This window comes from Arctopsyche grandis, chromosome 11, assembly GCF_051622035.1.
Source record: "Arctopsyche grandis isolate Sample6627 chromosome 11, ASM5162203v2, whole genome shotgun sequence".
NCBI classification, from domain to species: domain Eukaryota; kingdom Metazoa; phylum Arthropoda; class Insecta; order Trichoptera; family Hydropsychidae; genus Arctopsyche; species Arctopsyche grandis.
In genome coordinates this window covers 5,750,001-5,774,605 of record NC_135365.1, presented here as the reverse complement: position 1 = coordinate 5,774,605, position 24,605 = coordinate 5,750,001, and the positions used below count along the sequence as shown (strand labels likewise).

Genomic DNA, 24,605 nt, shown 5'->3' with positions numbered 1-24,605 from the left:
AAGTGCCTTAGTAGCTATTGTTATTCTGATGTGCTAACTTTCTTATGCTGATTTCCAAAGATTGATTGTAATTGCTAATAAATTTATAATTTTATTTTTATCGGTTAAGTTTAAGATTTCTCTAACGTTTTTCAGTAGAGTAGCAGATGTGCCATTAATTTTATATTTAGTAATATTTTTTTATAGCATGTATGCATATGAGGCTTACATATGGAATAATATTTTTTTTTTCAATTTTTAATAAAAAATATTATAAAACATAATTGTTTTTTTTATTTTTTATATTTCAATGCACCTATAATATGTACATATATATAACACCTAATGAAATATTTAACCGTTTGCCCGCGGCCGTCTTCTGTGGAAGCTTTGCGCGACAAGTCTGTAGCGTGGCTGTCTTACATAGAATTTCTGAACTTTGCACGGGATTTTGAGCCTTATATGCGCCTATTTCAACTGCTTTAAGGTTCAAAATTGATTAAATATATTACTGAGAGTTGAATGCCATCTATTCAATTTGCTTAAAATGAATATATATCAGTCAAAATTAGTTTTTTGTGGAACCATACTGGAACCTCGTTTATGTGACGTCACGTCTTCATACAATTATGAAGAATGATTATTTGACAATGAATCCAAAACTACGAGATATATTATGTATTTTATTGTTTAAAATAATACTTTATGTATTAATTAACATATCTGGTTACTTGAGTAAATATTAAAATCTGTATTTAAGGTCGAAAACTCGATTGCCAAATTCGCTAAAAAGGTGCCGCGTACAGGACTTGTTCGCTATATTTATTGCCATGGGCAAACGGTTAAAAAACAAACCATATGTATATAAACAATGAAATTTGAAAATTGCAAATAGATAAAAATACTGGTTTCTCAAATACATATAACTAATACAAATGGGAAATTGAAAAACTCCTGGTTTTTCAGTTACTACGAACATATGTATGTTATGTATACATATATGCATTTTAGGGTTGTACATATGTAATAACACTTTTGCACTATTGTAATATCTATGTAATATACACACAATACTTGACTTAATTTTATGCCAACGCAGATGGGTTTATTTGGAACCGATATTGCTCGGAGAGGCTACATACAACGGTGGAAGCATAAACGGTGATATTTTCATCAGATTGGATAGAGATTTTCGTCACATTATGCGCGTAGTGGAATCTGATCCACGTTTATCAGCATTGATGAACGTTCCGAGCTTAAACTCACTGTTGACGAGGCTTGTCAACCAATTGGTGCAGTGTCAAAACACTTTGGAGCAGTACATGGCAGTAAATTCAAATTATTTAATCACATAAACCTACAGAATAGTTTTTAAAGGTAACGGTTACAATTTTAATTCAATTTTTCAAGGAAAAGCGATCGGTATTTCCGAGATTTTATTTTTTGAGTGATGACGATCTGCTTGAGCTTTTGGGACAAGCTAGGGCCAATTCAGCTAACAGGGAAAATGTTCTGCAAGCGCATATAAAAAAATTGTTTCCGGGTATTATTGGAATTCAGCTTGGACCTGGAGCAGTGTCGATAACAGCTATGAAGGGTCAGGATGGGGACAAACTCGCCATGGATACGCCTATTGACATCGAAGCACCAATAGAGGTACTATTGGAATTTTTTAACTGTTTGCCCGCGGCCCTCTTCTATGGAAGTTTTGCGTGACAAGTCTGTAGCGCGGCTGTCTTCCATAGAATTTCTGAACTTTGCACGGGATTTTGAGCCTTATATGCACCTATTTAAACTGTTTTAAGGTTCAAAATTGGCTGAATATATTACTGAGAGTTGAATGCCATCTATTCAATTAGCTTAAAATGAATATATACCAGTCAAAAATTTGTTTTTTGTGGAACCATACTGAAACCTCGCTTATTTGACGTCACGTCTTCATACAATTATGAAGAATGATTATTTGACAATTAAGCCAAAACTACGAGATATATTATGTATTTTATTGTTTAAAATAATACTTTATGTTTTAATTAACATATCTGGTTACTTGAGTAAATATTAAAATCTGTATTTAAGGTCGAAAACTAGATTGCCAAAATCGCGAAAAAGGTGCCGCGTACAGGGCTTGTTCACTATATTTATTGCCGCGGGCAGAGGGTTAAGCATTAAAATGTACTTTTATTCTTATTGGAATTTTGGTTTAGGTATGGTTGAGTCGTTTAGAGGTTCAAATGCGTGAATCTCTCCACACTAACATAAAGCAATGCTTGTTGCATCTTGAACTTCAAAAACAGAATTTGACCAATTATCCAACACAAGTTCTATGCTTGGTTCAAAGTATCCATTTCACTGAGAATACGGAAAGGTCGATTTCTTCTCATAACTTGCACGGAATGAGGGATAGTATTCGCGGTGAGCTGAACAAGTATTTGAAGGTTGAAATTCAAGAGACGGATGGGCATCTGGAAAAGAGCAAACTGCAAGCGTTGATACTGCAGTGCTATCATCATTTGCAAATTTTAAACGAACTCATCGATAATGGAACTTCGTCTCCGACTCAATGGCATTGGCAGAAACAACTAAGGTATAATACATATATTTTACACAAGAATGTACATCGAACATGAATGTTTTAACTTACCGAGTCTTTTTATTTTTAGATTCTATGTTGAAAGTAAAACTTCCATTTGTGCATGCATGGGATTGGCTAAATTGCCATACACATATGAATATCTAGGTACAAATATTGGTACACTAGTTCGTACTGAATTAACAGATCAATGTTTTTTGACTCTCACACAGGTTTGTATATGTTTATGTCGCAAGTTTTAAAATTATATTATAAAATTCAGAGTAAATCTAGGTTTATATGATGTAGGCGTTGCATTTGGGAATGGTCGGTAATCCATTCGGTCCTGCAGGAACGGGAAAAACTGAGTCTGTCAAAGCTTTAGGAGGATTGTTAGGGAGATTAGTGCTTGTTTTCAACTGTGATGAGGTATTATTATATAGATGTAATAAATATGCAAGTTTTGTTTGGAAGTGTATTGAAAATTAATTTGAAATGATAGGGAATGGATAAAACGACGATGGGAAGGTTATTATCCGGCTTGGCATTGTGTGGAGCTTGGGGTTGCTTCGACGAATTTAACCGTTTGGAAGAAAACACCCTCTCAGCTGTCGCCCAACAGTTTTCATCCATATTGGAAGCAATAAATCACAAGAATCAACTATCGTCAGCTATTTTAAATGGAAAAGAGGTAAGTTTGTTCAAGTGAGGCATTAGTTTCATGTTATTTATTAATGGAAAAAATTCTTTCTGCACCATGCTTAGTGGATTATTATATCATTACGTTTTTCCACCTTTGAATGTAAATTTATATGTAATTTTTATTTTATTTAAAAAGGTTCACCAACAATGTACACACATTACACAATATATTCTTTACACATTTATGATTCTGGTATATATGTACATCACTTATAGGTGTGCACAACATTATTTAAGTATATTACAAATTATTTTTAAATGTTAAACAATTAATCTAGAATACAGTAGAACAATTAAGACAATAATAATAATAATAATAATAATAATTCGATTCCAATAATAATAATAATTTCTTCCTAAACATCATAATGGAATCACTAACATTTATTACATTACATGATGGAATTAAAAAATTAAATGTTAATTATTACATAATTAAATGTTACATTACATAATGGAATGTAATGTAACATTTATTGATTATAATGACGTTATGTGCTTATCGTCGTCATAAGTTTGCTATTATTAGTTAATTTTCACTTAATTATTCATTTCATTCGCCAAGATACTTTGGAGATATGTACAACAGCGGTTTAAATGTGGTCTGAATTATTCTGCCTCATAACTTTCAAGCACAACTATGAAAAATAAGATTACATATATGTATAATTGTATAATATTCAGGAGAATGAGTTAAAAATCATTTCATAAATTATTTATAATAATTTTTTCACCAGAGAAATGAAGTGACATTTATTTTCAATGACTTTCATTGTTATGGTAAATTAGTTGTTTTTGCGGCGTTTTTTTAGAATGCCTTCGTAAGTGAAATTGGGTATTGTTAGTAGTTTTTATATTCAAATTAAGTAGTAGAAGAAATGCTGTAGTTATTAACCACTTGGAGTTGGAAGTTCAAAAAATAACGGTGAAAAGCAACAGTAATGATAATCGTTTTGGCTTTCGATGGTGTTTCATTTAAATAGTAGTAACATAGTATATTGAAGTTGATGTCAAAAAATTAATAATCGTGGTAAGATCCATTCTGCAAAACCATCCAATTAAACTTCTATGATGTAAACAGGTGAAAGTTTGCGTTGGATGTGGAATTTTTGCAACGATGAACCCTGCCGGAGCGAAATACGGTGGAAGGAGGAAGTTGCCTGAGGGTTTGAATCGTCTTTTTCGGCCATGTGCAATGTGTCAACCTCACGTTGTCCATATATCGTCAGCATTGCTTGCAGCTCAAGGCTATACTAAATCTGAAGAGATAGCTGAAAAATTGGTTTTGTGTTTTGACATGGCAAAGTAATTGTTTTTTGCATTTAAATTTAGATTTAGTTTTGCCTTTTTTAATTTTTTAATTTTTATTTTAGATCATTACTCAGCGAAAATCATCATTACGATTGGGGTCTTCGGGCTTTGAAGACTGTTATTGGAAGTTGTGGCACTGCTTTGAAAGATGCCATTGCTTCTTTAAAATCATACCCCGATGATTTATATCAAATGTCTCTTATTGTCCAAGCGCTCAGAGTTAACACACTATCTAAGTTGTCTCACTTAGACTATAAAAGGTTTGTTTATTTAATAATAGTGTGCATATTTTATAGATTAAGGGTGACTTTGAGTTGATTGACATTCATTTCGTGTTTTGAACCTTGTATTTTACTCAAATATGAGTAGGTAATCAGACAGTAGAAGTAATCATTAGCTATTTATATTTATGATAGATAGTGTGTATGAATGGCTGTAACGAAAAATAATTAAGAATGAAGTTATAATGGAATGCTTTTGGAAGAATTAACGCCACTGACAATTTTTAAGAAGAAAGTTTTTATTTTAAGTATTGAAAGTTGAAAGATCAACATTAAATCTAACTTGTATATGAAGCTGCTTCAAATGTTCAATATATGTACATATATGTAAAGATCATCATCTTATATTTCATTAGAAATAGTAGCCAATTGTGTTAACTCATGTCGTCCAATATTAATTTCGAAAACATTGCGCTTTCCAAGAAAAGCAATAATTACATTTTTACACGTTATGAGATTACAACATTTTCCTTGTAATTGTATGTTTAGTAATTAAATTTCTCAAATATATCTGATAAATAATATACATATGTCGCATTTTGCACCAACCATCTCTTCTCCAAATTGGTTGTCACTCATAAAAGACACAATACTGTTCCGAAATACTATAACAACACGATTAAGACAATTATTACCCTTCGATATAACCAACGAACTTCTATGTTTAATAGAAGGCGCTCAAAGTCCTCCTCGTTTTTCTCACATATTTGTCGAAAAAGGCGATCTTGAAGTGGACTTGATTTAATGAAATTTATTGTTTTTATTATAATATTAAGAGACCCATGTAAACGCCTTCCCAACCTTATTTAACATATTCAGCCCGGCGCATGGTTTCATACATTTGCCCATGTGGCGGCACTGTCACGCGTATCGGCACCCAATTACGCGTGACGGTATTAAATCACTTTATATAATGAGTTGTCCCCTAAATCTTTAGAATTTTATAGGAATTTTAGTGTTGGGGTGCTCAATGAAGTGGAACCGTAAAATTATAGTCTGCTTTAGCACTATCCGCGTGGCCACCGGTGGTACACGCCGGGTTGAACGTGTTAATAAATATTTGGCACATCTTTTTTCAGATATGCGATAAATGTTTGATATTTGCCAACCATGGAAGCAGCCCCATCGGTTGCACAAGCTAGTATATTTTCCGAAATGCAAACGTTTATTCAGTTCGATGACAAATAAAACATTTAAGCTCTTCTTTCGATATTATTTAAATATATAATTTTTATAATTTTATTCTGACTGCCTCCCCTAGAGCTCGTTATGCCTCCCCAAAAGTAGAATTTTGGCTTGTGCCTCCCTTGAGAGGATCTGGGCCCATAGATATAGAATATACATAGATATGCCTTTACATACAAATTTCGTTGGAGATCTTGTCGCCATTAACTGAGGGGTGCGGGGGGTTTAACTAGCGGGGAAGTGGTGAAAAAAAAGTTCGACGCAGCGGTCGGCAGTGGTCAGCAACCAGTTTGTGTACATATGTACATGCACTGAAGTTTTATTTTATTTATAACTTTATTTTATTGGACACTCCGCGTGACAGTAAACCAAACTAATAAAGCCATATTAAGAAAAAAATATTTAGCTATACACACTATATTAAACTACAAATGTATGTTACTATCTGTGGCAGAGGTTGTCGACCGCGGTTCAATCACTGCATACAACACTACATACATCGCGCCGATATTTCATTATATGTTTAAAATACTACTATAATTGAAGATATTATATATTAATTCTTACTTATGATATGTGATGCCATCCGCCTTTTTATGTTTTCTTGAGTAATTGTAACACAATTTCACTGAATACCTTGGCATTTTCGAAAAACGTCAATCGACCTTCCGACTTAGAAGCTAACTATGTAGCTACTGAGAGAGAGTGTGCATGATCTGTAATTTTTTTTGTTTGTGCATGGTCCAACAGGGTGATTAGCTTAGAGCGTAAGGGCGTATCTATGGTATTCTATATCTATGTCTTGGCCTCCCAAGGGGGCCATTTGGATCCAGGTTGAGAAACGCTGACCTAGGCAGTTGTTCTAAACTATGCCAGTTAGATCTCCATAATTATTGTGGACATTCGAAGGTTTCCCACATTTAAAGCTGCCGATTTATAGAAAAATCATAATAATATAGTATTTTTATACTAGTCCAAAAATACATTTGTTGTCTTATCGTTCGTGTCAATTTTAAGTGTACATGTGAGTGTGTCATAAATCATGATGAAAATCTTTTATATTTTAACATGCAATTGCACAACATATGGAATAATGGATTTTGCTGTCGTTACCCTGTCATTAGTGTAAAATTATAATGGCATTTTATCTTTTCACATCCATTTCATATTAATTTTTAAATCGATGCACCGTTTCGATTAAATCGTACATGGTAATATTCACCGTGCTTTTATGTACATTCTCCTTCAGGCTTTTGGTACAAATAACAATGAACGTTTTACGTACAGTTTTACTACCCGGTACATTATTTTTAGGATTATTTTATATGTCTCTGGCATTGAATGATCTTTTACACAATAGATTGAACGATAAAATGTCGCTGATCAAGAATTTGAGTATATGTGCTTCTGATATTGCGAAACGTTACTTTTATGTAAGAGATAACGTGCCTATAATAATAGCTACAAGCAGCAAATCAAGAAAGTGTTCTTTGCGTGAAAATGTATTCCTGGGTGACCTTTCCAATGAATTATTGTACAATTTGGAAGAGTCATTGGGTTCTACTGTCCTTTCTACTCCTTTTGAATGCGATACATTCAGTGTAAATTACATTATTATAACTGAAAGCGTCAATTCCTTTTCGGCAAATTTGGATTTGATACCAAAAACGAAATTTTGGTATTCGGGAAGAATTGTTATTATTGTGCATGCTGATTTATCGTCGAAGACTGATGTCGTTCAAGATATATTGAACAAGTGCTGGTCTCTTAAAATGGTGAATGTGTTAGTTCTCACTCAAGTTGATACGTATATTTCGATATTTACCTACTTTCCTTATGATGTACCGAATTGTAGGAATTCGGAAGCAGTAGAAATTAACAGATGGTTCAATGGATCTTTCGTCAGGCCTGTAAATCTATTCCCGATCAAAGTGAGACAAATGAACAGATGTCCTGTAAACGTGACTGTTGTAGTTAGATACCCACATGTCATTGCCAAGGATCCGTCGCTAGGTTTTGATAGTTTTACCGGAATGGAAGTGAATTTGATTAAAGTTTTGGCCGAGGTGTTTAACTTCACCGTGAACTTTATCTTGCCAGAAGATGGATACGGCTGGGGAAACTTCAACGGAACTATGTGGGATGGAGCTTCCGGAGATTTGATATATGATCGAGCTGAAATTGGTATCGGAACTCACGTCCCGACTGTAGAACAATCTGATTTAATGGATTACTCTTATTCGTACGACACTGCCGATGTCGTTTGGGGTATACCAATATTTGAAAAGTATACACCGGGTTCTAAAATTCTACTACCATTCAAAATAAGCGTTTGGCTGCTTATAATAGTTACAATTTTCATATTGACAGGTGTATTGTCACTTTTTAAAGCATGCATTCCTGACAACTCTGTTCAAGTCGATCAACCAGCCTATTTAGTGTGGCAAGTCACGCTCGGACTATCTTTAAAATATATCCCAAATGGTAGATTTGTATGCTATATATTTACAGTGTGGACTTGGATGTCTTTGGTGTTGAGAAACACTTATCAGGGCAATCTAGTGAGTTTCCTTTCGAATACTTACTACGATAAGAGCGTGTTGACTATGAAAGACATGATTGATCATGATTTCACATTTTTTGGTAGCCCGTCTGTGAAAGATCTCATGGAAGATGTCGAAAACGATGAGAATGTAAGGCAAATCATGAATTCACTCATTATCAAACCCAACGTTGAAGAATACGTGGCCGTGTCTGAAAAAATAGCCATGGGTGAAGTAAAGGGTGCTGTAATGCATTTCAGGTCAAAAGTATTTGAAATCAATCACAAATTAAAAGGCGATGGTATATTAGATATGCTAAAAGAAAAATATAGGTCGCAGATGGTGACTTTGGGGTTTGCCAAGTATTCTCCCATGATCGAGCATATGAATTTGTGGATTCTTAGAATCTTTGAATCCGGTCTTGTTAAGAAATGGATCGACGATGTTAGATATCCTCAATATCCCAAATCGAAAGATCCAATTATAGTTATCAAAATTCATCACATGTACGGTCCTTTCGCTATTTTATTTTTAGGGGAAATAATAGCTACTTTACTATTTCTTGCTGAAATTATACGTGTGAAAATTAAGAAACGCTAAATAATCAGTATTTTTATTATTTACATACCTCCTTTACGTTTTACTTACGATTACAATTCAGGAAAAAGTTTGCCTCTTATCCGATCGTTTTCATACTTTGTCATATTGCTTATTTTGATCATCAATACAAGTAAATGGATCCTCCGCCATTACGATAGAGATTGATTTTGATTTTTAAATGCTTTTTATTATTACGAAATTATGTTCACAATACATCTTATATCTATTTTAATAGCTACTGATCTACTGATCACTTTCTGTTTTACAATTTTATTTAATTTGGTTAGTAATCATAGTATTATATTATTCTAATGTTAATCTATAGCATAATAGGAAAAAGAGCTCAAAAACCTATTAACAATCCTTAAATTACGATAGAGATAAAATATCGTTTAAGAAGTGAAACAAGTCCGAACATTTTTAATCTCGGTGGCAGTTGGTAGTCATTAATTTTATACAAAGATGGCGGTAGTAAAATAAAATTGTTGGCATTTTTATTCAAAATAATAATTTTATATACAAATTATTTGTTTTATATTGACAAATACGATATGTTTAGATTTCATTATTGATTCTATGTGTGTATATTTATAATGATTGTATAATTAAAATGTATATATGTATATACGCAATAAAAGAAATCAATTATTTTATTTAAATAATTTCATAATATAATTCATTCTTATTTCCAGGTTTGAAAGTATATTAGAAGTTATATTTTCCGGCACTAAAAATGTAGATTTTGTTTCTGGTAATTTAGCAGAAGCATTAGAAGACTGTTATACAAACAAAAATTTCAATATCAATCAAAATCAGGTAACAGTTTTCATATGCATACACAATGTGTATATTTTATAATATTTAATTGTTTTCAAATAATTGGAATTTTTCAAAGAATAATTTCATCAAAAAATAAAATGAAAAATGTATTGTGAATTATTTTATAGATTCGTAAGTGTGCTGAGTTATATAATCAGCTAAAACAGAGGATGGGTATAGTCATTGTTGGACCACCGGGTAGTGGAAAAACTTTTCTTCGTAACATTTTGAAAGATGTAAGAGATTCACACTTTTAGGAATTTCTTTAACCGTTTGCCCGTAGCCGTCTTCTATGGAAGCTTTGGGCGACAAGTCTGTAGCGCGGCTGTCTTCCATAGAATTTTTGAACTTTGCACGGGATTTTGAACCTTATATGCGCCTATTTCAACTGTTTTAAGGTTCAAAATTGATTGAATATATTACTGATAGTTGAATGCCATCTATTCAATTTGCTTAAAATGAATATATACCAGTCAAAAATTAGTTTTTTGTGGAACCGTACTGAAACCTCGCTTATGTGACGTCACGTCTTCATACAATTATGAAGAATGATTATTTGACAATTAATCCAAAACTACGAGATATATTATGTATTTTATTGTTTAAAATAATACTTTATGTATTAATTAACATATTTGGTTACTTGAGTAAATATTAAAATCTGTATTTAAGGTCGAAAACTTGATTGCCAAATTCGCGAAAAAGGTGCCGCGTACACGGCTTGTTCGCTATATTTATTGCTGCGGGCAAACGGTTAATATATGGTATTTTTCATATCAAAATTTTTTAATGGATGTAATTGGTATTTATAGGCTTTGATTAAGCTGGGAAATAATATCTCTCATCATATAATTTGTCCTAAAGCAATGAGCAGAAAAGATTTGTTAGGATATATCGATTCAGATACTAGACAATGGTGTGATGGAGTTATCTCTACGGTTTCTCTCGAAGTGGCGAATCAGCCTCCTGGTAAATTACAATCGGAAAAGTTGATTCACAATAATATAGAAGTTCTGAGGATTTATTTAAAATGCTTTTAGATGTTTGGTCTTGGGTTATCTGTGACGGAGATGTCGACCCGGAATGGATTGAATCACTCAATTCCGTCCTGGATGACAATCGTTTATTAACATTACCCTCCGGTTGGAGGATACAGTTTGGGAAAAACGTTAACTTTATATTTGAAACGCATGATTTGAAATTTGCATCACCGGCGACAATAACTAGAATGGGTATAATATTGCTCAGGTAAAATGAATACGATTAATTACGTTGAGTATTTGTAAGTAGTGTTGTATGTAATATATTCATTATGATCATTGACAGTGATGAAGAATCGTGTTATAAAGAATTGATACAGAATTGGTATGGAAATTTGAAAAATGATGAAGGCATCAACGTTTTGGATGGTGGTATTTTTCAAGAAACTATCGAGAAGGTTATAAATTGGGCTGAGAAAAATCCTAATAATTTTCTAGTACAGTATTACAGAATACCTTTGGTAAGCAATATATTCACTATTACGTTGTAAATTGACGGGCAAAAACCAGACTGGTACAAGTGACATTTTTAAAAAAATCTGGTCTAAGTGCTAAAATAATAGCATATATGAAATGCTATTATTTTAGCACTTAAACCAGCTTTTTTTTTAAATGTCACTTGTACCAGTCTGGTTTTCCGCCCGTCAATTAAGGGTCTCTTACAATGGGTGGAGTGGAAAACATTAAACAATGTCGTTTAAGTTTAATAAGTTGTTTTTCGAAGATAAAGTTACTAATGTGAGTTTTCCAAACATCCAGCAAATCTCAAGTCAGACATAATCTATTATTTATCGAAATATTTGAATGGTTTGGTTCAGGATGGGACAATTCAATGGATGCACATCACTGATTTCCACGCTCATTTGATTTATAAGGGTGTGATTTCTTATTTAAAGGAGAGCATCGGAATAGATATTCAACGAATTTTATTTTATTTTATCTTCAATTTATACCAGGAAGGTCTAACAGGTAACCCCAACGGGCCTTCCTGGCCAGAAACATTGTGCATTTGATACAAATATTATTAGTATTATACAAAGTACATAAATATAGGTCTACCTCACGGGACCGAAAGTGAAAAGCCCGAAAAAGCAAATATCGGAAGGCAAAGATCGAAAATCAAAAGATCTCAAGTCGAAAGATCAAAAAAAGGGTACATGGTAAACAGTACTATGTATATATATATATATATATATATATATATATATATATATATATATATATATATATATATATATATATATATATATAATATATATGAGTGGCGTGCGGTGAAATTATCTCTCTTTTTGTCATACAGCGTTGTTTAATGTGCGCACGCAGGATACTTGAGGAAAAGCCTGTTCCTCTTGTTCCTGTTGTATCCTGCTCGCGCAAATTAAGTGAGGATGTACGACGGGGGGAGAGAGACTTTAACCGCACGCCACTGATATATATACTAACCGTTTTTCATATGTATACATGGTAAACGAACACTTTCGACTTTTTAACATTCGGTGCGGTGACGGTCACCCCATAAATACATATGAATTAATATAAACAGAGACATCTATGGTCAAATTTGTAAATTTGCAGCATTTTAAACATTCCAACGAAATTCAGTAAATACCTACATATCAATTAACATCCACAAAGATATTTATGGTCAAATTTGTGAATTTGCAGCATTTTATACAATTTAGCGAAATTCGAGATTGCTGAAAACTCGAGATTCTGCGAGAAAATGGGTAAGATTGCCAATTTGTTGGAACTGTTTCAATGAAAATCAGATAAATTGGCAAACTCTGATAGGAAACGAGCGAACTGGAGTCACAAATCCAAGGTCAAGCCAGCAGAAATCAATGGAATTTGAACCCGTGACCGCTCTGTTCAAAGAATTATATGCTAACCACTAGTCTATTCTGCTGGTTGGAATTGCGTAGATTATATTAAGGAAAGTAATTGATAATGTTTGACAACGTGCTGAGCTCACACGAGTGACATTATCTTCAAAAAATGACTGGCATAATACTATACTACGTACATATGTAGTTTGGTTTTATTTATCTATGGAAAATTTAGTTTTCAATTAGTGCTTATTTTCAAAATACAAAACGTTTAATTTTTTCTGCCACACTGCATGAGATTCAATTTATTTTCTGTAGGTAGTTAGGAAATAAATTAATAATACTTTCATATTAAGCATTAAATAGGAACTAAAATTATAACTAACTTTTAGACGAAGCAAATCCTTTCATTCTTGGAAGATTACGATGGAGTAAAATCCATTGAAGAACATTTGGCCGTAGCACTCCTTAAAGGGACAAGTTGTTTCATTAAACCAGAAGCTCTTGAAGATTTTCTAGAACTGGTACACTTAAAATGATATAATGACATAAGTTAACCTATTTGATAAAATAGCATATGTATGTACATACATATAATACATCTTTGATTTAAGATATCGCAATGGACCAATGTATCGTCACATGCCATTGTCTCGGGTATCGGCAACGTCCGAGAGGCAGATTACGAACCCGTCAGTTTAGGCAACGATTACTTTCTGATGAATAAAAGAATAATGAAAGTTCTCACTTTGACTCAAACGTGGATAAACTCCAATCAACATTTCATGATTTTTGGACCGCCGTCTTCTGGAAAAAGGTATTGTATCGTAAAATTTGGTTTATTTAATGTTCTTTGATTTTGAATTGTTAGTTTTATTAACTGTGTTGTATTTAGTATGATTCTAGATTATTTGTTCAAAGATGCAAGCGATAGAATAGTAATAAATCTGAAATGTACTCCGATATTTGATATTCAACATATTATACAGTCAATAAGACAAGTAGGTACTTTTTGTTTTATTTTGGATTACTATATTTTATTTATATGTATAAGATTATAATTTGCAGATCTTAATGTGTAAACAAACTGACATTCATATATAAAATAAACATTTGTATATATGTAAAAATTTTTATTATTATTAAATTATGTTCACAATACATCTTATATCTATTTTAATAGCTACTGAATCTACTGATCATTTTATATTTTAAAATTTTAAATTAATTTTGTTAGTAATCATAGTATTATATTATTATAATGTTAATATGTACAGCTTAATAGGAAAAAGAGCTCAAAAACCTATTTACAATTCTTATAAATGCTCATAATACATCTAATACATAATATTAATTAAAAACTCTCTAAAGACGATGACCTAAAGCAGATTGTGTTTAGGTAATCTGTGTTTATACCTGAAGGGTATAGACATTTTGTTGTAATCACCGAGACTCTTCACAAGTGTGTTAGTATGGTTATTAGTGATTCTGTCATTGAATCTACTGGTTAGTTTGTTAGTAATGTCTGTAACAAACGGAATATTATATATGGCATGCAGTTTTTTCAAGTTAGTATATATGGGTGTATTATAAATCATTTTTAGGGATTTATTTTGTATTACTTGGAGCTTGGAAAGGTTAGTGTTCGAGGCGTTATTCCATACAGGTGAAGCCAAGGTTAATAATGGTAATATGAACGCGCGATATAATTTTATTTTATTTTGAGTTGATAAGAACTGTGGCGATTAAATATTGGATATATTGAGGATATACCCCGCATCGCCTTGCATTTCGCTCCCTCAATGTGAGGCTTCCATCTCATTCTTTTATCGAACGTTACTCCTAAATATTTTATATAATTTCAATGGTTGCAATTCAATGTTTACATTTAAATTTATTATTTTGTGTTGTTATTAGAAGTCGGGTGTAAAATCAGGCAACGGAAAAGGAGGTGGTCGTTTAGTTTTGGTGATGAAGTCATTACAAAGGTCGCTTTCAGATAAATGGAATTCGAGTATTGTGCAATCTTTCCTTCTGCAGGTAGATTTCTTCGGCTATTTTCAAGTATTTTCAAATCCTTTAAATTTTTCATATCCTGTGCAAAAGTAATTTATTATACTTTCTATTCCAGTTAATACACTATGGTGGTTTTTGGCAAAAATCTGAAGGAACCGGAGCTGATGGAAAGATGCAATGGTGCACATTACAACCGTTCACTTTAATCGTGACAGCTACGGTGGAAGACGGTGGACTGAAATTATCTCCCCGTTTGACCAATTCTTTAAAGATAATCAATCTAACGTAATATGTCGATTTCCATCAGTATATTGTCTGTTTTATATTAAAGACATTTTTTACAAGTATGTTTATGTAATCTTTACAGGGCACCGGATGAAAAGGAATTGTCAGAGATGTGTGAAATTTATTTAAATAGTTCTTTGACAAATTGCAATTTGACAAATGACGATAAAACCAAGTTAATGCAGCTCAGTTCAAAGATGTTTTTGCTATTTCAAGACGTACATATACATATATTTTCGACACGGACATCTTATCACTAGTATATAGGCATAATCTATGTATGATATAATTTTCTTTTCAGGTGTCCAGATCGTTCTTCAATGAGATACATTATAAATGGACTTCTAGAGACATTATACAGTGGTGTCAAAATTTAAATTTTTATAAAATCAGTGATGCAAATACTATGCGAAGAGTGGGTTGAATTTCATTATGGATGTATTTAATATAATGTGCTATTGTACAATTCATGAAAATTACATTTTAGGCCATCATTGAAGAGGCTTCATGTATTTTCAAAGAAAGATTAGTATCGCATGATGAGAGGAACGCATTTGACGCTTTGATACATAGACATCTTGGTTCAGTGTCTTCTCAAGAACTATTATTTTTGTCTAAAATGGGAAATAGAGGCTTTCAACTAGAATTGATCGACGACAATGATTTCACATTGACCATCACCAAGACTATCAATCAATGCAGTGCGTTTTAAAATTAATACATATGTACATATTGTATTAGCAGTGGTGTCATCTAATTTTCGTAACAGGTTTCTAAAAAGCGAAAAAATCTTCCGGTGCATACTGTAGATATGAAAACAAATTTTTATTAATACTGTTGCGTAGGGGTGGGTTGAGGATCCAAATGAAAGGCCAAAGTCCCTTCACAGCATTTATTGAATGATTCAGGAGGTCCATACACAGCCAGCGATCGATCCAGAATGATCTGATATGGCCTAAGTACCTCTTTATAAAGGGCAAGTTGCTCACTACAGCTTCCCCTATCCGTTTGTTTCTCCATTATCTAGGCACGTATAGTTTTAAGTGAGTCTCACGATCTCACGCTTTAGGGATTCTAGGAATTCTATCGACCATAGAGTACCGCTAGGCCGATTCGGGGGTCTCCATTGTTAGCCCCCGAATGCACTTTAGGCGGCGGATAATCCCCATGATGTTCCCACGTTACAATACCATATCACACTGCAATTAATTATAACTTACATATTTATCGAGCGGAACGGCAAGTGAGAGTCCGTCACTTGCGCGCCATCTCGCTTGCTACAACGCTTCTAGTGTACGCTCCCGGAAACTGAACGAAAGTCTTTCTTAGCAATTACCGCTCGAGTTAGTACGCTTAGATAAAAATAAAAAATATGGAGATAGAAAACCAATCCTTATGAACGCGGAGAAATAAAAAAACTGACCAAACAAATGCAAAATAGCACAGAAAAAAATCCGTAAAAAAAAATATATTTTTGACTTTTAAAATTCGCTAAAAAATTAATTCTTAATATTTTAAAACAATAAAAAATCACAATCAATAGAAAAAACGTCTGACTATTGATTCCAATACTCACTTTGAGCACAGCAATACTAGATTTTGAATTAAAGACCGCAAAAGCCAAAAATCTGTAAAAAGTGCGCATTTTTTTAAACGCTCATATCTCGTAAAGGAGACACAAACAACAAAAATCATTATCATATTCGAATTCAGTGGGTCAAACTTAGTAAAGATTGGTTAGTCTGTGCTCTGGTAACTCAAAAACATGATTTTTTGTTGCTCAGTGTTGTCATTTGGGCCTTACAAAAATGGACATAGCACAAGTTGTTTCGGGATTAATAAACAGTGAGAATTCTATGTACAGATACTCCATTGATATTCAAGAATCCACTACCATTTTACCTACATTACTCAAAAACAATTCATTTGTAATAATTCAAATACACATTACTGGAAACTCAAAGTTTATTTATGAGGGCTTTTATTTATTTATTTTATTTATTTGAGGGCTTTTGTTTATTCAAAGTGAAATTTTGAATAAACGGTATCTAGAAACTTGCGAATCCAATTAATGATAGCACTGCATATAAGGCATTCAATGTATTAAGTATTCAAGCTATTTTATTATCTATGTATGTAGATTCTGAAGTGGAGAATGGAAATAGTGTATTCGGAGAGAATGGTGTGGAACTTTGTGGAGAGCTTAAACGTCTTGTTGCTGTTGGAAGTAGAGTTTTATGCACTGCTAGAGGGGCAATAGTTTTTGTCGGAGTTGCTGGTGTTGGACGTCGTGCTGCTGCTAAAATTGCTGCTGAAATGATCAGCGCTAAATTCATATCAGTTTCAAATGCATACCAATTTACTAACAATTTAAGAAATGTATTTTATTCTTTCTATCGCTTATATGAAATAAAATGTTGGAATTTGCACATCACTATCGACTGTGACATTACAGATATTGATCTCGTGCGGATCAGACTGCGTGAATACGGTTGTCGTTCTAGAAGAGTCTGCAGCCAGTGATAATAATGTGTTAGGTGTTGTTGAAGCGTTGTTAAGTAAAGGAGAAAATGCATCATCTTTGTCGTTTTATCCTCAAGAGATTGAAGCTATGATATCCCAAATGAAGACTAAGAATAATGAGCTCAAAACAGTCGAAACCTTCTTACAAAGTTTGTGCAAATTATGTTTTTTATGTGTAAAGATTTGTCTACGTATTGTTTTTATTTATTTTTAATTATATTCTAGATGTTCGTACACATCTCGGAATAATATTGATTTTCGATGCGAAGCAATATAATTTGAAGAGCTTGTTTACTTCGTATCCTATTTTATACAGTCGGTGTCAACTATTTTGGCTCGATCAATGGAGTGACGATACATTGAAGGATGTTTCAGTACTCGTTACTAAAAGGTAAGTTGATTTATTTATTGAAAAATCAACAGACAAAAGATGTAGAAATGTAATAAAATATCATATGAACCCAATTAGAGATTTTTACAAATTACATAAAATGGTACATATGTAGAGATAAACATATAAAAAAGAAAACAATAAAAACTCAAACATAATTAAATATGTAGAACAGTGCATAACTAAACATAAAGTAATATAATATTGGATAAAGATTATAGATTATATTATATAAGCCAGAAGTTTGGTTTAATGGTAGCGTATATAATTAGCACCACAGACAGAATGTTCGAATAGTCAAACTGCTGGTTAGGTTTGGGGGTTTTGTGACTCCAAATGGATCGATTCTATATCAGAGTTTGCCAATTTTATCTGATCATTGCTGAAACGGTTCCTGAAAAATTGGTATTAGATCATTTCCTATTGTCACAAAAATCTGTCTGTGTATAATTTGTAATAATTATGCACAGTAATCTGAAATCTATAGATATCTCTATAGACATCTCTATAATTTTTTTTTTTGATTTTTAAATGCTTTTTATTATTACGAAATTATGTTCATAATACATCTTATATCTATTTTAATAGCTACTGATCTACTGATCATTTTCTATTTTACAATTTTAATTTAATTTGGTTAGTAATCACAGTATTATATTATTCTAATGTTAATCTAAAGCATAATAGGAAAAAGAGCTCAAAAACCTATTTACAATCCTTAAAAATGTTCATAATACATCTAATACATAATATTAATTAAAGACTATCTAAAGTCGATGACCTAAAGCAGATTGTGTTTAGGTAATCTGTGTTTATACCTGAAGGGTATAGACATTTTGTTGTAATCACCGAGACTCTTCACAAGTGTGTTAGTATGGTTATATCTCTATAATTTCGTTTTTATTATATGTATAAAAATTGTACACAAAAATCTAAAAATAATCCATAGATGTCTCTATGATTATTATTTCTGATTAATTGTTATATGCGTTATATTCTGATTGTATATGTATTATTGTATTTCCGATTTCTGATCGTTTATGTATTCTGTATTTCGTTATCGTACACCCGTCGCATTGGAGCGATCTGTAATGACGAGTGTATATTGATTGTAATAATAAAATAAAATAAAAAATATAATAGAAATAGAAATGGATCAATCAATCAAGATTTTCCTGATGGCAGTCGTGAATTGCTGCAAGGAAATATTGAATAGATCAACGTCATTCAGCTCCCTGCTAAACATACGATAAACCCGCTGTAGATAGGAATATTTTAGGGAATTGGTTTTGAAAGGATTAAGTGAAAAGAGTGCAACGTGTCTAGTATACCTAACTGCGATCCTGAAACCAACCTTACTCAGTAAATCGGGACAATCCAGGAAATCATTTAGGGGCTTAAAAAGGAAAGTAGCATCAGTGAGTCGTCGCCTGACAGAAATATTGTTAAAATATAGGAGTTTTAAAATATCGGGCGTAGATAGGAAAGTGGTAGTGTAAGGATTTGATAAATTTTAGTTGGACTTTTTCAATACAATTAATATGGGATATATAAAAAGGTGACCAGATAATTGAGGCATATTCAAGGTGAGACCTTACAAGGGAAAAATAAAGTAATATAAGTACATGAGGATCACTAAAGGGTTTAGTTGAGCGGATTAGGAATCCAAGAGATTTATATGCTTTATTAGTAATGAAGTAAATATGTTCAAAGCAATCGAGTTTATTATTAAGTATTACACCAAGATCCTTAATAGAAGAGGATGTGTTTAGAATTTAATGGTAATGATAAGTTTACATTTTATATAAATATAAATACATATATTGATGGTTTTTTTTAGGATGATATCAGGTGAACAGGGACTGAATGATTGTCTCAGTATAATTTCGTCTGGAAAAACAGTTGAAATGTTTTCGTCAGTCGAGCGGGAAGATCTGAAAACTCCTTATAGATATATGCTATTTATGAAAACATATTTTAATATATATTTCGAAAAAAAGCAGTTTTTGGAAGAAAAGCGAAAAAGATTACAGGTAACATATATGTACATATATATTTAATAATAATTAATCTTGATCTTTAATCTAAATTCATTTAATATCAGGCTGGAGTTTCGGCTCTTACCGAAGCTCAAGATGAAGTGACCCGTTTAAAAGCCGGAGCAGCCCAACAAGAGAAAATTTTAGCTGAAAAACAAACTTTGGCAAATCAAGCTCTGAATCAAATCGGAACAACAATGCAGTCAGCTTCAGTCCACAAACAAGAAATGGAAACATTAAAAAGGAACACTGAAATAGAGAATTTGAAATTGCAAGAGAGGTACTAAAAGGGTAAAACTTTGTGCATATTTTAAGGGACTAAATTTTATGATGGTTATTATTATTTTTTAGGAAAAAAGAGATCGAAATAGAGCTGAGCGAAGTAGAACCGGTGATACAAGAAGCTCGAACTGCAGTCGGGGATATAAAAGCAGAGTCTCTGAGCGAAGTGCGGTCTCTCCGAGCACCTCCCGAACCAGTGCGAGATGTTCTTGAAGGAGTATTGAGGCTGATGGGAATTGCTGACACTTCTTGGCATTCTATGAAAACGTTCTTATCGAAACGCGGCATAAAAGACGACATAAAGTACAGTTGATAATATTTTGTTGATAATATCGTGCTTTTTTGCTGTTACAATTTTATTATTTATTCTTTAGATTGTTTGATGTTTCGAACATATCTCGAGAAAATTTAATAGCAGTTGAAAAGTTACTGGCAACACATGGTAATTCTTTCTCTGAAAAGACTGCTAAGAGGGCATCTGTCGCATGTGCTCCTCTTGCCGCTTGGGTACTCGCTAATGTGAAATATGCTAACGTTTTGCATAAAATAGCTCCTTTGGAAGCTGAACAACGCACTCTAACGCGGTATTATATCGAGTGAATGCTAAAAATTAGTTTAAATTTGGATTTCTTCTTATTAAAACACTATTTTTTTAGCAATTTGTCTGTCGCCGAGTCGCAAATAAAGGATTTGAGTAGCAATCTGAATACTGTAGATGAAAGGGTGGCTGCTTTGAAGGAAGAACTCAACACGTATACAAAACAAGCTACAGAAATTGAAATCAATCTTACATCTGTGCAGAATACTGTTGAAAAGGCAGAAAAGTTAGTTTCGAGACTTTCCGAGGAATTTAAAAGATGGAATCAAAATGTTAGTACATATTTGTAAACTTGGATTTTTCTATTTTAATATGGAGTATACTTATTATTGCTCTTGGCTTTTTTTTTTCAGCTTTTTGATTTATCAAAGGAATGCGCTGATATTTGTATACGTTCTTTAATAATGGCTGGATTTATTGTTTACTTAACGCAAGAAAATGAAGATGATAAATAGTAAGATAGTGATATATCAATCTCTTCTGTATTTAATGTTGATTTATAAATATATTGTCACCTTTTATTTATTATTACCTTATTCAAAAATTTTTCAGTGCAATATTTCTAAAATGGCGTAAAGTTTTCGACGATAAAATAGAATATTTTGATGCGAAAGAATTCTTTTTGATTCGTGATGATGAAATAGCATGGGTAGATTATGGACTCTCATCTAATTCTATATCGCTATGTAACGGAATCGTTGTCAACGAAGTACGATTAACAGTCTTAATATGTATTTACATAGTTTATGCGCTTAAAATATCATATTATATTACTCTCTTTTGTTTCATTAGGTTTTGAAAGATCCAAAATGTGGACTAGTTCCATTAGTCATAGATCCAAACAATGAATGCATACAATGGCTATCGAAACTTATCGAAAATAATCCAAGGGATATAATATCTCAACACGATACTAAATTTGTAACTATTTTACAACATGCCATCAGGTATAATTTTTGTGTTATACTTTTGTTAATTAACATACGCACATATTTATACATCTATGAACGTTTAAGTCAAACGAATGCTTAGATTTATATATCAATGCAAGTTTGTATCAAAAAGCCCCGTGGAAATGTGCTTTAAAAATAAACGATGACTGAATCTGATACAAGCATAGATATAGAATACCATAGATGTGCCCTTACGCTCTAAGCCGATCACCCTGTTGGACCATGCACAAACAAAAAAAATTACAGATCATGCACACTCTCTCTCAGTAGCTAGTTAGCTTCTAAGTAGGAAGGTCGATTGACGTTTTCGAAAATGCCAACGTATTCAGTGAAATTGTGTTACAATTACTCAGGAAAACATAAAAAGGCGGATGGCATCACATATCATTAATATATAATGTCTTCAATTATAGTAGTATTTTAACATATAATGTATGCAGTGATTGAACAGCGGTCGACAACCTCTGCCACAGATGTCACTAAATGCACGCGTATATCTTGTTGGCACTGAAGGAAATTCAGAAATCGACATTAAGTTTAAAACTACAAACAATGAACTAAATGTTAAAGTGTCAGCTTTAAAATTGATCCTTGTGGAAGTTACTAATATTTAAATATTGTAATAGTTAATGATGGTTTTATTATAGTAACATACATTTGTAGTTTTATATAGTGTGCATAGCTAAATATTTTTTTCTTAATATGGCTTTATTAGTTTGGTTTACTGTCACGCGGAGTGTCCAATAAAATAAAGTTATAAATAAAATAAAACTTCAGTGCATGTACATAAACTGGTTGCTGACCACTGACGATCGCTGCGTCGACCTTTCTCTTCACCACTTCCCCGCTAGTTAAACCCCCCGCACCCCTCAGTTAATGGCGACAACATCTCCAACGAAATTAGTATGTAAAGGCATATCTATAGAAATTAGTATGTAAAGGTATATTCTATATCTATGGATACAAGTGTAACTTTGTGACTCTTGCTATGTATCCCATCCGATTGAATCCCACATGGGATTTGTATTTGTTACAGGTTTGGTAAAGTACTTGTAATAAAAGATTTGACAAGCATCGATGATGGTTGGAGTCCACTTTTGCGAGGTCAAGTTCCGTCTAATCTCGGTGTGAGCAGTGTGAGTCCCGGATTTCGATTGATTTTAGTCTCACAAGATTCCAAACTTTTAAATCAATTATCCATTTATCACAAGTCACTGATATCCATCGTAGATTTTACACCTCAAAAGCAAGGACTTACGGGTTTGTTGGTGTGCCGAGCGTTGAATTTTATTTTTAATCACTTTTAATTATTTAATATTAATATTAACTTTATAGATCAGTTAATATTCCAAGCTGTTAAGCAAGAAGAGCCTGAGCTACAAAAAAGGATGTTGGAAATCAACACGAACAAAGATAAATTATTAATACAACAAGAACAACTTGAAGTAAGTTCATACATATATTACATTTTGTACATAACATTAGTTTGATTTCATTTGAGTGATTTTCTTTTAGGTTCAATTACTAAGCCAACTGTCTTCTGGGAATATATTGCACAATCCTGTCCTGTTGGAATCGTTGGAGCATACTCAAAAGGCAGTTATTGAAATAACGGTATCGTTGAAAGAAGCAGCCGAAGTTTCAACTTCAATAAAAAACCAGTGTGAATTGTACAGACCTTTAGCTACACGAATTGCATCATCATGTCTTGCAATTTCCTCTCTTGCACTTCATTATCCACTTGTTAACGTTACATTGACTACGGCTATAAAACTGTTTTTGAAAGGATTGGAAAACTTTCGAGTAAGTGTGAGTTTGTTTAGTCTTAGATAGCTAATCAAGTGAATTTTGGTTAAGTTATTTAAATTTTTTTAGGGTATGATGGCCAAAAGTGATTTTAACATTGAAAGTGTTGGAAAATATGTTGTTATATCATTGATGGAAAGGGTTTTGGTGGCTTTAAATAAAGAGTTTCATTCAACTGCCCTTCTATATTTAATGCATTATATATATCCTGAAAATATACCCCAAAAGGTAATGCAATGCTTATTTATTTAAGATAAATGACGTATTTATAAGGTTTTTTTTGTAATTATAAAGTTAAATTTTTTAAATAGGAATGGGAAGTAATTATGTGCAATCCTGACACTTATATTTATGGTAAATCTGATGATGATTTTATCAAAGAAGTTCCTGGATGGTTGAACATCGAAAGAAAACCGTATTTAGTTGCACTGCAGGTTGTATAATATAATACAAATAAAATTTTAGTTTATATATGTACATTTAGTACGCGAGACAGGTGTGTTGACCGTGTCCCGGTCTAAGAAAACACCGTTTGTGTTTGTAATTGTTACAATGGTTATTGTATGTACGAAGAGGTTGAGCTTCGGAGAAGTGATCTGGTTGAACTCCAGAGGTTCACTCTGGTGTTGTGAGCTGCTGCGTTGCTTTATATACGTTCTGGGTTGGAGCGTGCCGCGCGCAAATGCTTTGTCTTCGTTTCCAGGACACGTGTGTTGGGAACACGTGTTTGACCTATTTTCGAGGCGCGTGCTCGGTACACGTGTGTTTTATGGGGTCAGCGTCAGGACGTCGTTCGTTTGAGAATGCGGGCATGCCACGCGTTAATGACTGCCACGTGTTTACGACCTTTCAGG

At 32.8% G+C, this 24,605-nt stretch overlaps 1 protein-coding gene across 1 annotated transcript in view; it reads left to right on the top strand.

The window, feature by feature from the left end:
- btv (dynein cytoplasmic heavy chain beethoven) overlaps positions 1–24,605 on the top strand; it is a 53,415-nt gene that overhangs the window by 21,606 nt on the left and 7,204 nt on the right. Inside the window, exons 26-64 of the mRNA XM_077440480.1 lie at positions 1,079–1,307; positions 1,390–1,635; positions 2,187–2,566; positions 2,643–2,784; positions 2,861–2,980; positions 3,054–3,242; positions 4,335–4,558; positions 4,627–4,824; positions 6,781–6,863; positions 7,318–9,079; positions 9,866–9,989; positions 10,121–10,228; positions 10,805–10,961; positions 11,033–11,240; positions 11,319–11,493; positions 13,251–13,382; positions 13,473–13,675; positions 13,754–13,859; positions 14,776–14,898; positions 14,990–15,159; positions 15,242–15,377; positions 15,461–15,574; positions 15,647–15,860; positions 17,300–17,538; positions 17,615–17,831; positions 17,908–18,073; positions 19,914–20,106; positions 20,178–20,392; positions 20,464–20,697; positions 20,769–20,978; positions 21,051–21,264; positions 21,346–21,446; positions 21,545–21,701; positions 21,785–21,939; positions 22,982–23,205; positions 23,281–23,390; positions 23,461–23,748; positions 23,821–23,979; positions 24,063–24,185. Coding sequence (XP_077296606.1) covers positions 1,079–1,307; positions 1,390–1,635; positions 2,187–2,566; positions 2,643–2,784; positions 2,861–2,980; positions 3,054–3,242; positions 4,335–4,558; positions 4,627–4,824; positions 6,781–6,863; positions 7,318–9,079; positions 9,866–9,989; positions 10,121–10,228; positions 10,805–10,961; positions 11,033–11,240; positions 11,319–11,493; positions 13,251–13,382; positions 13,473–13,675; positions 13,754–13,859; positions 14,776–14,898; positions 14,990–15,159; positions 15,242–15,377; positions 15,461–15,574; positions 15,647–15,860; positions 17,300–17,538; positions 17,615–17,831; positions 17,908–18,073; positions 19,914–20,106; positions 20,178–20,392; positions 20,464–20,697; positions 20,769–20,978; positions 21,051–21,264; positions 21,346–21,446; positions 21,545–21,701; positions 21,785–21,939; positions 22,982–23,205; positions 23,281–23,390; positions 23,461–23,748; positions 23,821–23,979; positions 24,063–24,185 — 8,548 coding nt within the window. The remainder of the gene's footprint in view (positions 1–1,078; positions 1,308–1,389; positions 1,636–2,186; positions 2,567–2,642; positions 2,785–2,860; positions 2,981–3,053; positions 3,243–4,334; positions 4,559–4,626; positions 4,825–6,780; positions 6,864–7,317; positions 9,080–9,865; positions 9,990–10,120; positions 10,229–10,804; positions 10,962–11,032; positions 11,241–11,318; positions 11,494–13,250; positions 13,383–13,472; positions 13,676–13,753; positions 13,860–14,775; positions 14,899–14,989; positions 15,160–15,241; positions 15,378–15,460; positions 15,575–15,646; positions 15,861–17,299; positions 17,539–17,614; positions 17,832–17,907; positions 18,074–19,913; positions 20,107–20,177; positions 20,393–20,463; positions 20,698–20,768; positions 20,979–21,050; positions 21,265–21,345; positions 21,447–21,544; positions 21,702–21,784; positions 21,940–22,981; positions 23,206–23,280; positions 23,391–23,460; positions 23,749–23,820; positions 23,980–24,062; positions 24,186–24,605) is intronic.